This window comes from Falco naumanni, chromosome 8, assembly GCF_017639655.2.
Source record: "Falco naumanni isolate bFalNau1 chromosome 8, bFalNau1.pat, whole genome shotgun sequence".
NCBI classification, from domain to species: domain Eukaryota; kingdom Metazoa; phylum Chordata; class Aves; order Falconiformes; family Falconidae; genus Falco; species Falco naumanni.
The window spans coordinates 6,309,783-6,324,002 of NC_054061.1; the positions used below are offsets into that span (position 1 = coordinate 6,309,783).

The 14,220-nt window shown below is 48.2% G+C and overlaps 2 protein-coding genes across 6 annotated transcripts in view; one reads left to right on the forward strand and one right to left on the reverse strand.

The window, feature by feature from the left end:
- Positions 1–216: 216 nt before the first annotated feature.
- On the forward strand, positions 217–10,736 carry LOC121092559 (leukotriene C4 synthase-like). Its single transcript, XM_040603771.1, has 5 exons — positions 217–2,872; positions 7,139–7,238; positions 9,094–9,164; positions 9,867–9,948; positions 10,204–10,736. Exons 1-5 carry the CDS (start codon positions 2,815–2,817, stop codon positions 10,349–10,351), a joined length of 459 nt encoding a protein of 152 aa, XP_040459705.1. The 5' UTR covers positions 217–2,814; the 3' UTR covers positions 10,352–10,736.
- A 697-nt stretch (positions 10,737–11,433) lies between these two features.
- The window catches only part of MGAT4B (alpha-1,3-mannosyl-glycoprotein 4-beta-N-acetylglucosaminyltransferase B), a 51,857-nt gene continuing 49,070 nt past the window's right edge, over positions 11,434–14,220 (reverse strand). For all 5 annotated transcript variants that reach the window (XM_040603767.1, XM_040603769.1, XM_040603770.1 and 2 more), the window contains 4 exons: positions 14,007–14,085; positions 13,504–13,591; positions 12,422–12,534; positions 11,434–12,350 (listed from right to left, as the gene is read on the reverse strand). In XM_040603767.1, coding sequence (XP_040459701.1) covers positions 12,327–12,350; positions 12,422–12,534; positions 13,504–13,591; positions 14,007–14,085 — 304 coding nt within the window. In that variant the 3' untranslated portion in view covers positions 11,434–12,326. The remainder of the gene's footprint in view (positions 12,351–12,421; positions 12,535–13,503; positions 13,592–14,006; positions 14,086–14,220) is intronic.

Genomic DNA, 14,220 nt, shown 5'->3' on the forward strand with positions numbered 1-14,220 from the left:
TGTTGTTAGTAGCGAAAAAGATGTTAATACGTACAAAGATTTCACATGTGCAGAATTGCAGAGTTCCAGAAATATACTTGGATTCCCTCAAAGTAACAGGCCTTAGAGGTTCAAAGTGGTTTCCTTACAACTTGCAAAATGACAAAGATTGTGTGTGTTTGATGTAGGCAGATGGTGCACAAACGCGCCCCCCCCCCCCCCCCCCCCCCCCCCCGAGAAATGAGGAACATGTACTGCAAGCATGAGTTAAGTTTCTGAACAAGGAACAACATACTGGCAGCAAGTTGCATGAGCATTTTGGCTTAAAGCTGGCGAGGTCCCTAAGCCACTGCGTAGAGCTGGGGGGTTGAAGAGGCTGTGGAAAATCATGGCAAAATCGGTCATTCAGACCCTGCTGGATTGTTGAACCTCTTAAGATGGACACTTGCCTGTATGTTGGTTAGAAGTAAAGCAAGGATCTGGGCTTCGTCGGTGCCTGAAGGAGCCTGGCTTTAGTGGTGTGTGTTTGGATGTTAATGCGTGCTTGTTAACAAGTTGTTACTTGACGAATTACTCTGAATTGAACCTTTCAAAGCAGTTCTCTGAGTGAATCATGCCACTTGCAGCAGACCCAAGAATTCAGTTATTTATGTAGTTCCTGTTTGTCAAGTGTGCCTTTTTACTGCTGATACTAACCTGAAGTTCTAAACTAAGATCCAATCTCTCTAACCACAGATATAGCAATAGCGATAAAGAATTTGCAGTGTGACACATGCGTTTCTTGCTAAGGCTGTATTACTTTTGCATGTTACTGTAATTTCAAGCATCCCCCTACATAATAAGAATTTTAAATCTGCTTCAAACATTGAAGGATCATTCTCCAAGCATCGAAGTTGGTGTCTTATATAGCTATTGTGTTTAAGGCCCCAGCTCAGAGCCTTCAGATTTTCTCACGAAGTGTGTCCTGACTTACCTATTTTGAGTATATCTTTACTGTGCAAGTTTGGGGGGAGGAGGGGACCAGTAACTTAAGCTTATAAAGAACCAAATGTAATAATAAGTAACAATACCAGGATGAGCTGCCTCTAGCCTGTGGGGAACTGTGAAGTTATTACTTTATTAACTTTTGCTTTATTGTCTCATTAAAAATGCTGCATTGTATTTAATGTTGAGTAAACCAGAAATTTCCCAAACTGTCCCCCACTGAAGTGACATGCATGGTTGTATTTCCAAAGATCTTAAGGAGTCAGTGGCAGCTTGTGACCAACCATTGCTCAGAAACTACCTTTTAAAAAAAACCTTTTTTCCCCTTGATGCTAGTGTTTTTCCTGAGGCTAGTGTAAATCTGTAATAGCAGTGTTTTCTAAAGCCAGAGTTGTTTTTTGAAATGGTGTAAGCACAAGTAGACTCTTGGTCATATTTCCCCTCTGACTTCTATATTAGACACCCCAGATGACAGCTTGGATCACTAATAGATTCTGTTAAGGTTAATTGTTTTATTTCTATTTCAGTCTGGGTCTGGCAGCAGCTTGGAGGGTCTAAAGTCATATATGACTGTTTTGTAGAGAAAGGGAGTGGCTTTGCTATGCTCTATGCATGGTTTTTATTGGAAAAAGTGTACAGGTGTATATTTGAATTAATGAACTTTATCAACTTTGTAAGCTTGTCACAATGGGTTTTTGGGGCAGTGAAGAGCCAAACCAGAAAAAACTTGCTGCATCACACTTAGGAGAAACTGTAGGTCTGGTCACTTCTTGTTTGGTACTGTGCACAGATCTGTATTGAGGTTTTGTGGGTGTGACTGTACAGAGAGAAATGCAATGGCTCAACCATATCCTGTCCCCTCTCTTCACCAAAATTAAGGGAAAACCTTAGTTGATCATGAATGATACTTTCCCCCCCCCCCTCCTTTTTGCTTTTAAAAGTTGGAGTACATACAACCCATACAAAGTTGCTCTAAAACATGGGCTGACTTTTTTAAATGGTGCATGTTTTGCTTTTGTGTAGTGGGGAAAAAGTTATTCAGGGCTGAAGTATTGCTGGTTTTTCAAATGTTACATTTTAAAATTCTAATTCTGATGTCAATGTAACATTTCTGAGGGTCTGTGTGTTTCTGCATCCTCTGCTGCCTTCCACTGGGAACTGAGCACTTCTATTTTGTATGTTAGCCAGGAAAAGGTTTGTACTGCAGAGTTCTAAAAACATCAGAAAACTACAAAAAGTGACTGAGCACTAGAGAAGAGCCATATTCTTATTTGGTAAACTTACAGTATTAATAGGATAAAGCATTTGAATGCTCTTTTAATAATTCAGAATCCAGTAACCAGAATTAAGTTATTCCAACTGAAGTCTAGAAGTCTTTCATGTGGTCAGCTTCACTACTTGGAATAAGAGCAGAAGGTCAAGTTGTTAATTTGTAAATGCTTGATAATAATTTTTACAACCTCACACATAATTCAGATGCTTTAGAGCTGGTTAAAACCAGCAACAAAAGAGCTGGAAGAAATCCCATCATCTTTCAGTTGCCAGCAATATATCAGTCAGTCATGGTAAAAAATCTGGAAATATAATGCAAGGATTTTACAGTTTGCGTGTGCAAACCCCTTGCTGTTATGTTGTTCAGCAAAAGGCCCTTGTCTGGAATAGGCGGTTCCTGACGGCTGGCTGCTTTGGCAAGTTGTGTGGTGGGGAGAGAGTTAATGGGTGGTGGAGGAAACACGTGTTGGTGCTGGGTGATGAGGAGGCTCAGCTGTAGGGTGTGCAGTGGTGGGAGGGAGGTTTGGAGAGCAGCTGTGCTCATCTACCTGGCTAGGGCTTTGGTCCACAGTCAGCGACATGAGGAATCAGATAGACTTGCTGGCCACTGTCACAGTTTTGGGAGTCCTGGAGCAAGGTAAATGTTCTTTATATAATGCTAGGTAGTGCTAAGCTAATTATATCAAGCTTTGTGGAACTTGGTAGCTGTGTTCTGCTTTGGAGTCTGTGTGGAATGAAAATTGCTGTCTTCTAACTTGGCAAAATGATGCAAATGTTTGGCCATTCCTGGTGGAAGTGTCATGCCTGAGATGCCTGATGTTCATTTTGTAATAGGGGCTAAAATGATCTGCAAGCCTCAAAGCCAGCATCCTAGAAGGAAATGAAATGTAAGTTTAAAAGTAAAACTTAACACAATTTCAGCAATAGAATGTCTTTAAAGTATTTTCTGTGATTGAATTTTAGCAGGTAATTTGTAACTCAGAGGGACTGGAGGTAGCCAGAGTAAAGGCAGGTTAATAAATAGGCTGATGAAGAGCTCAGTGAATGGACATGCATCGTATCTATATAGAAAAGAGCATCATGTACGCAGGTATTTCTCCTCTGTGACCAGTGTAGTTATGTGTCCATACAGTTAAGCAGATGACAAGATGAGCTGGCCACACACAGTCATTTGGGAACTAATGCAAGCCCTTCTGGTCAGAAATAGACGCAGACATCTTTAAAGAAACTCGGTGACTTCTCATAATTTAAATAGATGTGTTTGGTTTAGACCATTTAAGCAGCAGCAGTGGAGTTGCCAGCCTGTCTGCCTGTTGTGTTTAATTGTGGGGCAAAGGCCTCTCCCCCTGGGCTTCATGAGGGTCGCAGAAGGGGACACTTCCCCTGCCTGGGGTGGGGATAGAGTCCCCATGTCATTAAAATCTTCAAATTTGCCTAAGGGAAGGTTTGTCTGTAGGGATGTTTTTATTTATTACTGAATTAATTCACCGTAGAGCTCTTTCACCTCTGCTTATGAATGGGTGTGACTCTCTGAGCAGCCTGGTGTAATTTCAGCTATCAGATGATAAATCTCTCAATATAAGCATGATTTAAAACACAAATATGCTACTTGAAGCATAAGAGTTCAAGACTTCTGAATTATCAGTAGTTTCCCTTCAAAAAATTTACAGAGAAATATCTGCAACTACAAATGGAAGATACTTTTGTCTTACGATTTTTTTTGTTACTAAACTAAGTGGAGATGGAGGGAGTGTTTAATGTGCAAAGAGAAAACAAAGAAAATGTGAAATTTGGTTATGGAAATGTTGCCGAGCCCTTTGCATTGGGAAACCCTCAGTTGCAAATCCCTAGATAGCAGTTTTGTCTCAAATATATTTGTTTTATGAGAACTTAAAGTATTTTTTAAAGGTTGCAGCCTTAGGCTTTTTTCTTGCATGCTATGCAAACCATACATAGGTGTGAATCCAGCAGATGAGTAGCAAGCTCACCCTCTTATCTACATGAGGTCAGATAAAGTACCCTCCTGTTACTACTCTGCAAGGGAAGCCAAGCAACAATTGCAAAATATTACGTGTTTCCTTTCTCTCTACTAGTACAAAACATGTTTGCTCATGTCACCTGGATTCGGAGCTGTGCCGTAGCTTTTTCTTGCATATTTTGAAAGGATATTTTGTAGGCGAGTTACAGATCTGAGGCTCGTTCCGAGAAGGCAGAGCACTGAAAGATGGCCATGCGCTATATGTACAAACGCTCTTCCATCGCATCCTGATGTAGGTGGTGTAATTTAATGGCTGAGTACAGTGCTGGTTGATTTTTATTTTCTTCTTCTTAATTTTCTGGGAGCCCACGGTTCTTTCAAGTAACTTTCCTCTTTTTAATGCAGTTGTGCTCAGATTAGCAAAGCTCTGAGCTTAGTGCTCTGTAGCTACATGCCCCTGCCCGGTGTTGAACGCTGCACCAGAGAGCAGAACAATGCCACCACAGTTTTTGGGTTCCCCCACCCCCTTTTTTTATGGCTTCAAAGGAAATAATGCTTATGCAATGTTACTGGCTGTTAGTCCCCACAGAGCTTGTTTGCCAGGTTCACTCAAATGTGGCAGATACCAGCTGTAATATGGTTTGACAAATTTGTGGACAGAGTCAAATGGAGAATACAGGTCTGGCTGATACCTCCACTGAGGAGCAAAGTGCGGAGAGAGCTCAGCCCCTACGAGCCACATGGGAATCCACACAGATATTTAACCTGGAGACATGAATCACACAAACTAGTTTGAAAGGTTCTGCAGAGTAGATTGCACTTTTTTCCCTAAAAGTTCATGCTGAGAAGGGTTGTACAGTGTGGTTTTTTATAACACCTCATTCTGAGAAGTGCTTTTGGAGTGTGATTCTTCATCCTTAATGATCCATCCTTACACCAGGTTCAGAGGGCAGCGAGCCGTCCTCCAAAAGGCTCCTCTTGGGTGGCTGTTTTATATATTATCTATCCTGAAGCATAAGGGATTTGTTGCAGGACTTGTCTGGATATTTGCCCCCTGCATACAAGCAATATTAAGTGTAGAGTTGATAGGTTGGGCCTGAAATTATTCTTGCCGTGCTCATCAGTTGCGAGCAGGCTGCGCTGGGAAGGGTGCAGATGGCACGAAGCAGGACGAGCACCGCTGCCCAGCACAGTCAGGCGTACGCCACGAGCCAGAGCTGCGCATGATGCGGTAACAAGCTCAAGACCTTTTCTTGAGAGGTGGCTGGGATGAGACCCTGGGAGTGTGAAAATGGTTGTGCCGGAGAGAGGTGCTGATCTGATGTACAGAGGAGGTAACAGGAGGGGTCAGGGTGGGTTTCATCAGCTTTCTCCCAGCGTTCTAGCAGCTGCTGCTGAATTGCCGGTCGTGCGTTGCTGCCGCCCCGGCTGCCTGGGTTCGCAGAGCAGGTGCTGCGTTGTGTTCTGCCGGACCTGGGGGCAGGATGATGGCCGCCCCCGCCCCCATCATCAGCGTGCTGCAAACAAACCGAGGGGGGAGCTCCCCACCTCCCTTCCTCAGCACCCCTTGTTCAGGGCTGGGTCACTGTGCACGCTGGGGGAGACACTAGAACACACACAAGTTTCCTGAAATTAATGTCTATGTGTATTTAAATGAATAATATGTTGTGTAATACACAAGGTCACATCGTGTCAGATTATTTACATTTCTAATTCCCTTCTACATATGTTCTAATGCTTTTCTGCAGGCATGCATGGATCTGTTTTGTCTTTAATCTTGCAACATCTGTCCCTCCTTTCCCTTCTCTATCCTGCTGTTCTGCTTTTGTAGTCTTTGTTGGAATAAGGCAGTCCACATGCAGTCCTTGCAGCTTGGCTCCTTGTGTCTCTGTCAATGCTCTGGAAATGTTGCCGCGTTAGGACCTTGCTAATCCAGGTGACTCACTTAGCAGCATGCTGCCGCAGTCCCCGAAGTAATTGTTTTTATAATTTAGTTTACTCCTATATGAAAATTCTTATTTTCAATAAAGGGAGAAATGTAGTGGAGCACCTAAAGATAAACACTTGAAACATTAGCAATCACCTGTGGGAGTAAGAATTTAATCAAATAGTGAAACAGGGCAAATCTTCATGTTAACAAGTTTTCATCGTTTTGAAGTGATTTTCCACATCCCTTACAAATGTAGGAAGGAGCAATAAGAGCAGACACCGAATTAGTACCTTTGCCCACATTTGCACCCGCTGGTAGCAGTTGTCTGCGCCTTGAACTGCTCGAGCCTTGGGGCTATCCTGCAGGAATGAAGTGGAAGAAATAGCCAACCCCATTCCCTTCTATTGCCATGATTACAAGCATCTCTAATTGACTTGATGATAGATATCCCAGGGCTTCACAGTTTGGATGCTGCTCTCTGATATGGGGCCATCCTTGTGTAAAAGCGTTGTGCTTGCTAGGTGTAGCAGAGTTACACACCATTCCCCCCAGACTGGCTGAGGGTGTACTAATACTCTAAAAGCACAGTGCAAGATTAAAAAAGAGTAATTGTGTGTCTGGGTGCAGACTCAGTAAGGTTTTAGCATGTGTTGCTGGCCTTGCTGCAGGACCGAGGTGTGTTTGATCTGCTGGGAGCAGCGCCCAGGGCTCCGCTGCGGCCGCTGGGCATGAGGCTATGCAAAACGCCAGCCAGCACCTCAGCTCTGCCAGAATAACCAAATTAATTTAAATTACAAGCATGAAATAAATGGCATGTTTATTCCAGGTTGTGTGTGACAGCCCTGGACTATGAACCTAGAGAGTATCGGCTCTAACCACTTGCTTGATTCCAAGCTAGATAAAGCTTGGCTAAACAATAAACAAAACACCGCTGGGCTGTCACCATTCCTGTGTTGTTCGTTGTTTTGTTTTTTTTTTTGTTTTTTTTTTTTTAGCCTATTTTGTGCTGCAGGTGATCTATGCCCGGCGGAAGTACAAGATCTCCCCTCCTGAGACAAGAGGTCACCCTGAATTTGAGCGGATCTTCAGAGCTCAGTAAGATTTTAACTTTTTTGGGTGACTCCATCTATGTATGACTTGGTCAGGTGTCCCTGCCAGGAAAGACAGAAGTCACCCTCAAGTCACCTTTTCGCTTACTGCTACTGATACTATTTATTTATTTTTTTTAACACTTTGCAAGCAGAGGTCTGAGTTTTGACTTGGAGCAGCTGGCTATGGCTGGAGCATTTCTGTCCCCCCCCCAGTAACCCTCCTGGTATTGCGAGAAGCAGCCGAATTACAAGTCAGTGGCTGTATGGAAGAAGTGTTGAGCATTAACGCATTATAACAGTGACATTTAATATTAATTTTAGCTCTAAATTGTGAGAGTAGCTGAAGCTATAATAACCTAATATTTGCTTGTAAGTTTTTGCTGTTGAAGCAAAGGGCCTTGCTGGAAGAACCAGCTATGAGGATGTTTTAATTTTTTTCCTTATTTAAGCCATTCTACTGCAAAAGTTGGCACTCGCAGGCCCACGCTGAGGGCTGTTTCTTTTTGCTCTGTTCCTATGGAGAAAGCAGTGCTGGAGCTAAACTGCAAGGGTTCACAGATCCCTTCAGCTTCCAGCAAGCACTAGATTCCATCTTTCATCTCAGTCGTCCTGTTTCGTAAGCAATTGAAAGGAGCTGGCCAGAGCTGGTTTGAAGGGTAGCCTGAGCACGGCACTAAATCCTGAACAAAGCAGCTGCGTTTCCTTGCCAGCGCGCAGGAACCGCTTGCGAAGTGACAAAACCACCTACCTTGGTCCTTCTGTGATGCAGTGAAAGGCCGGCCTGTACGGGAGGCATCAGCCTTTGCTGCCTGGGTACCTGATGATGTGGCTTTTCGATACTGGGCTGTGTGTTACCAGAGCGGGGATGCGGGCTGTGGGGTGCCGGGGAGCCTGCCGCGATGCTCTGTGGAGGAGGTGGCCTCAGCCACTCGCTTCTGAGAAGGTATTTCTTCCTTTTAGGTTTTTTTCCCCCTCCTTTGTTCTTTTCCCTGTGGAAAAGCATACAAATGGATAATTTGGTTTGATATATCAAAAAAAAAAAAAAAAAAAAGAAAAAAGAAGGGAACAAAGGTATTGATTTTTACTCACTCGTGGAAACCTGGCAGACTCCCCTCACTGAGGCTCGAACTGCATTTGCAACGTAAGGTTCTTCAGGCTTTTTCCAGCTCCCAATCTGGCCCCATTCCCTAAGGCTTGGTAAATTTTTGGCCAAATTTAAGATTAAATTGCCTAGGGAATGGTAAAATGTAGGAGAAATGGAGAAACAACCCCCTTGCCTTTAATACCACAGCTCACCCTGTCCTTTCTTGCAGAAAACTGTATTTTTTGTTACTGAAAGAAAAAGGAAGAAAACCTGGCTGCAGATGTGATTGCCTTCTGCTGAGTTCGACCTGGGAGAAGGCTTGCTCTTGGCACGTGCTTTGTGTGACACCCAAACTTGGCCCATGGCCACTCAAGGGGAAGAGAAGGCTCCTTAAATAACGATAAGGAACCTCTGCCCACGCAGCCTCAATGCCGTAGCTGTACTAGGTGTCTGTGACGGCGCTGTGCGCGGGGCCAAGGACGGAGGGTCCAGCAAGGACAGAGCTCTGTCTCGGCTGTGGCTCATTTTTGCAAGGTCCACGTGAGTGTGAGTGAGGTGAACACTGTGTGTTTGGGTGCTTTTCTTCTCCAAAATACGGATAATTGGGTGTCCGCGGTTGCAGAAAAGGCCCTTTCTCCACAGCACAGCAACACCTCTTACCGGCCCTTTCAGTTTGCTCTGACGCGTGTTTCCAGCTCGTTTCTCTGGCCTCGGTTAACCAGCTCTCCGATGTACGAGGATGTGGTTTTAACTCTCATCTCTGGTTCTTACCCAGGGCGAATTGCTCAGAGTACTTCCCCATCTTCATGTCGCTCCTCTGGGTTGCTGGAATCTTCTTCCATCAAGGTAAGGGAGGGAACCCCAACCCAAACCACATGCACAAACTGACAAAACCTGTTTGAATCCCACTGCGACTCGGGCATGTGCTCTCTGTGCCCATGGGCTGTTACTCGGGGAAAGCGAAGTTCCCCTTTGGGACAGACCCAGGAGCACCCCAGCTCCAGTGTGCATGAAGCTGCTGGTAGCGTGGCAGCCGGGCTGGTCTCCTGCCCAGAGGGGGGGTTTGGTGGCATTGACCTTCACCTGAGCCCGGCTGTCCCCCAGCACTGCTTCCCCTAGACAGGGTCGGGCTGGCGTGCGGTGCCAGGGCAGCAGCAAGCTGCAGCAGAGCTGCCACGCGAGACCCACGCTGCTGTCGGGAGAAACCATAACCCCAGCGATTAGTCACCCACCGTCCGTCCTGTCCCGAGCGTGTTTTGGGGATTTGGCTGTCACCCTGGGGAAGATGCAAGGAAGGACCAGGGAAGGGAGTGCTGCAAACCCACGTCCCAGGGCAGCTTCTGGGGGGCAGAGAAGGTCAGCCCTCACAAAAAGGGGAAGAAGAAACCCCACCTAAGCTCCCACAGCATTCTAACGCTGAGTCCCTCTGCGTTCGGTTCTCGGGGCTGTGCCCCACCTGCAGGGGGGCATGGGGGCGTGGGTGACTGAGCACGGCAGCGTCTGGGGAACCCCAGGCCCATCACAACTCTGCTCCCCTCCCCCCCGCAGGTGTGGCTGCGGCGTGTGGGCTGATGTACCTCTACAAGCGCTTCAAGTACTTCCAGGGATACAGCGTGGCTGCACAGGGAAGGTAAGTACCTGGCCGGGGCTGCGGGCACCCCAAATCAACCCAGGGAGGCTGGGTGCAGGATGTGGCCCCTGGGGCAGGTTTCCTTCCCGCGGTGGGACTGACGGCAGATTTGCATCACCCTCCTGCGCTTGTGGCCACACCACTTCTTCCCTGGCTCAGTCTCAAAGGAGAGTGAGGGTCGCCAAGCCCTCACCAGCGCACTTCATGCCCCGGGGGGGGTCTGGTGGTGTCTGATGGTGTTTTCTCCCCGCGCAGGTTGGGGCCGCTGTACGCCAGTGCCTTGCTGCTCTGGCTGCTGCTGGGGCTGGCGGTGGCCGGGCTCCTGGCACACTTCTTGCTGTCCCGCTCCTCTGCATGGACCACGGTGCTGGTGTGGCCCCGCCAGCTGCTTGGTGCCTGGTGAGGGGGGCTGCTTCCCCCCAGAACCCATGGCGTGCCCTCGCGGGAGAGTCACACAGCACATCAGAGACCAAGCATCTCCCCAGCTCTGTGCTCACCTTTGAAGGGCGGTGGATGCTGGCGCTCCTCTGCTCGTGAAGCTCCACTACTTCACAGGTAATTCTCCCTTCCAGAAAGCAAACACTGCCCAGCCTCTGCCCCTGCTGATGGCCTTCACCGCCAGCTCTTGCAGCACCGTCTGCTCCAGAACTCCTGTCTTTGGCTCTGCCTCACAGAGCACAGATGGACCCGTACGCTGTTGTCACTCTTCCTTACTGCTGTAACGATCTATGTTGAAGGATCACACCATGGGTATACAAAAAATAAATTCCTTCTCTCGGTAGAAATCACCTGTGATTGTCAAAGCTGCTTGGGGACTGGGTGTGAGAACATCCGAGGGTTAGGGGACTGGGTTGCATGGGAAAAGCTGCTGCAATTAAAACAAACTTGAAAGGATGGGTACGCTTGTCTAAAACTGTATCCCAGTTCTGGGGAAAAAAGCGTGAGTCTAGTCCAAATGCTAAAGTCTGTGTTAGGCATTGACTTGAACGATTTTGATTTGTCACTGACCCACAGCAGGATTTTTGCCCTCTCTCTGGATTTCAGCTTCCACTGCAAACTCGGTGTTCGCAGGTAACTAATGTAGGCATCAAGCAGGCAGATCCTTGTGAAGTTGTATGTGGGTATAAAAAAAGCAACATATTTTGTAAGACAACTGTTCCACAACTGCACCCTTAGGCGTGCTGGTGCCCAAGCACCTTCCTCGTACCCTGCCAAGGAAAGACCCAGCCAATTTTTCTTTTTTTAGTAACCAGTGAAGGTTCCTGTGGCAAAAAATACCCAGTCTCCCACCGGGCTGCTCTAAGAGCTTTCCCCAGCACCAGCAAAGCTTTGGGAATGTCAGGTACTGGTGAGCACTGAGGAATGACACCCCTTTTGGGTGCAGGGGCTGCAGCTGGTCCCTGGCCCCCAGGGATGCCCACTGGCCCAGGGCAAGCAGAGCCAGCGTCTTCCTGCCACGAGTGACTCTCACTGCTGCACCAAAGGTTTAAATTTAGCTTTTATTACAGTGCACATTATTTTATATATTTATATATAGAGATGTACTGGAAAAATCAAATGTATCCAATAATAAAAAATACAGCACATTAAAGTAGTATAATGCATTCCAGTGTATAGCTGAAAAGATATTGGGATTTACACTAATCCCTACTATTTTTGAACTGGGCTACTTCTGCTTTTTTTTTTTTCTCCCCCCAAAAATTCACACCAATCCATAACTGAAATCGTTATTTAAAAAAGATGGTTTCTGCACTCCACCTCAAGGCATGAAGACACTGGAGACTTCACCGTGAGTTACGGGGCTGTGTTCAATGCTGGCAGGCACAGTGTGGCTTTTGTTTTGTTTTGTTTTTTGTTTTTCCCTGCCATACTCATAGCTCCAACCCCTTTGGATTCGTTCCTCCTCTGCCGGAGGAGGGTCAGTCTTCACCCCCACTGAATCCTCGGCTGTGGCCAGGGCTGTTGCCTGGACGAAAGCAAGGCAGAGCCGGGTCCCCCACCGCCTCTGTCCCAGCAGGACTCAACGTGACCAAGCCCCCACTCTGTCCCCATATGCAGCCGGAGGTGGCCCTGTCCTGGGCTGGAGGTGGCCCTGTCCTGGGCTGGAGGTGCTTTCCATCCCGCACACTTGCTAAAGCTCATCCCGACGCCAAGCTCTCGCTGTGCCGGTGCGACCCGAGCAAAGCCAGCCCTCTGCACAGGGCATCGCTGTTTGCTCTTCTGCCGGAGAAGGTGACAAGGTGACGTCCTGGCCCCACAGCACGCAGCTGTCCCCCGGCAGCTGTCCTGCGCTGTCCTGGTGCCGCAGGGAGGAGGGAGCAGGAGGGGAGGGAGAAGGACCAGGGATCCATGCGTGTCCACCCTTCCTCAGGCCCGTTTCACTCTGCTTTTTTGATAAAAATCTGCAGGAAGAGAGGGCTGGGGTCAGTGAGAAGCCGGGGCTGGGTCCCTCTGCAGATGAAGCCCGGCTTACCTCGCTCAAGATGATCCACACCGGGGAGTCGGTCTGGATGGACAGCCTGATGGCTTCCAGCGGCCCGAAGGATGGATCCACCTCGCCCTCTGCGATGCCCTTGGAGAAGGAGCCTGGTGGGGACAGCACACGGTGATGTGGGGCCGGTTCTCTGGCATCCAGGCCCCCCAAAGGGACCAGGAGTAGCCGTGGGAGCCCCTGCCCACAACGCCCCGACACGAGCCAGGCTGAAAACCAGCAGCCTGGACATCGCTACAGTGCAAAATGCTAGGCTTAGGGGAACAGCAAGATCAGCTAAAACCAAAATGGGGAGTATTTGGCTACACATCACTGCTGTGTGAGGTGGGCAGAGCAGCCTGAGGGCAGCACCGTCCTGTGAGAGGCAAATATCAGTTCAGTATCCATGCCATGGAGGCAAGTCTTGCATCCATAGTGCTACCGAGGTTTCAACGTGTTGCTATGTCCCATTTTTGGATGTGATTTTTGTTTTGTTTTGTTTTCTTTTTTAAATGCAACTGGGAGAAACCAGACAGCGGGCAGAGGAATCCTAAAATGGCAAAAAGCTACCCAGGCCAGGGAATTTTCCTCTTATTTGTCTATTAAAAAAAAAACCAAACAACTCTTAGCAGGGACACCAGGGCTTTACCATGTACCAGCAGGTCCCTGTAGGCTACAGTCACTGGGTTTTGGCCAGTGCAGGACAAGCACTAAACCAAGCTCTGGTGGCAGGAGACAAAGTCCCAGCTGCCCATGGTGTGAGTACCGAGACAGGCTGTGGAGGGAGAGCAGAAATCACCCACGGTGCCAATTTTTAACGCCAAATGAGGCAGAAGGATAATCTGAATAATTCAGCCCCAGCTCTGAGCAGAGATGGGCAGAAACATAGGACTGAAAACTATCTGAAGAGGCCACCTAGGCTAAGAGGGGAGAAGACAATGACAAATCCCGTTCCGACCTGGCTCCTGGCAAGCAGAAACTACTCTTTGCCAAGCAAACAGCACCAAGGGTCTCAATTCACTTGAAGGACATGGGCTGGGTGATCAAACCCAGCCGGCAGTTTACCACCCCCCGCCCTGCTGTACCTATCTGGATGTAGCCATCCGTCATCCTGCGGTACTTGACAACTGTGCCTCTTCCCTCCTGCAAGGCTTCCTTGTCTGACTGCAGGCTCTGCAGAAGGAGACGAGCTTTGTGTAAGGCCAGTGGCAAGCGCCACCCAAAAGTCCCAAGCCACAGCAGCACCGTGGCACCTCGTCCCCCTGCCCGTCACCCCAAGCCTCGTGCCCCCAGACAAGAGGGCGTTTGCTGCCCTCATGCTGCGGCTTCCACAGCACCATCCTGGCTCCAGCTCCGCAGCTGTCCCACCCCTCCCCTGAGCATCCCCCCCGCAGGCTGGCACAGCTCCCGCAGCATCCCGCTCCCAAGGTGGCACCACGGCAGGCGCGACCCCTGGCTCCCAGCCAGCGCCGCTCCAAGGCACTTGAGTCTTATAAAGATTTCCCGGACGGCTTTAAGCAGTTCCCTTCTCTCAAACCTCTTTTGCTTCCCACTCCACCCCCGGCTCAATTCTCAATAAAACTCTTACGTCAAACGGCAGAACCTCCACAGTCGTATTGAAGAGTTTGTCTTCTGGGTGCTCGATGTTCCCGCTGCGGAAGAAGAACCTGTGACAGGGACCAAAGCCACAGAAACCCACACTGAGCGAGGGGGGAAGGGGGGCACAGTGGCTTTCACCCCAGCCAAACCATCAAACAGCTCAACTTCACAGGCACCTTCCCAGAAAGCCCACAGGCACGTGG

Coding starts and splice junctions, on each gene's coding strand:
- LOC121092559 (XM_040603771.1), top strand. CDS start 2,815: ATGAGGAATCAGATAGACTTGCTGGCCACTGTCACAGTTTTGGGAGTC. Junction 2,873..7,138: donor TTTGGGAGTCCTGGAGCAAG/GTAAATGTTCTT, acceptor TTTTTTTTTTAG/CCTATTTTGTGCTGCAGGTG. Junction 9,949..10,203: donor AGCGTGGCTGCACAGGGAAG/GTAAGTACCTGG, acceptor CTCCCCGCGCAG/GTTGGGGCCGCTGTACGCCA.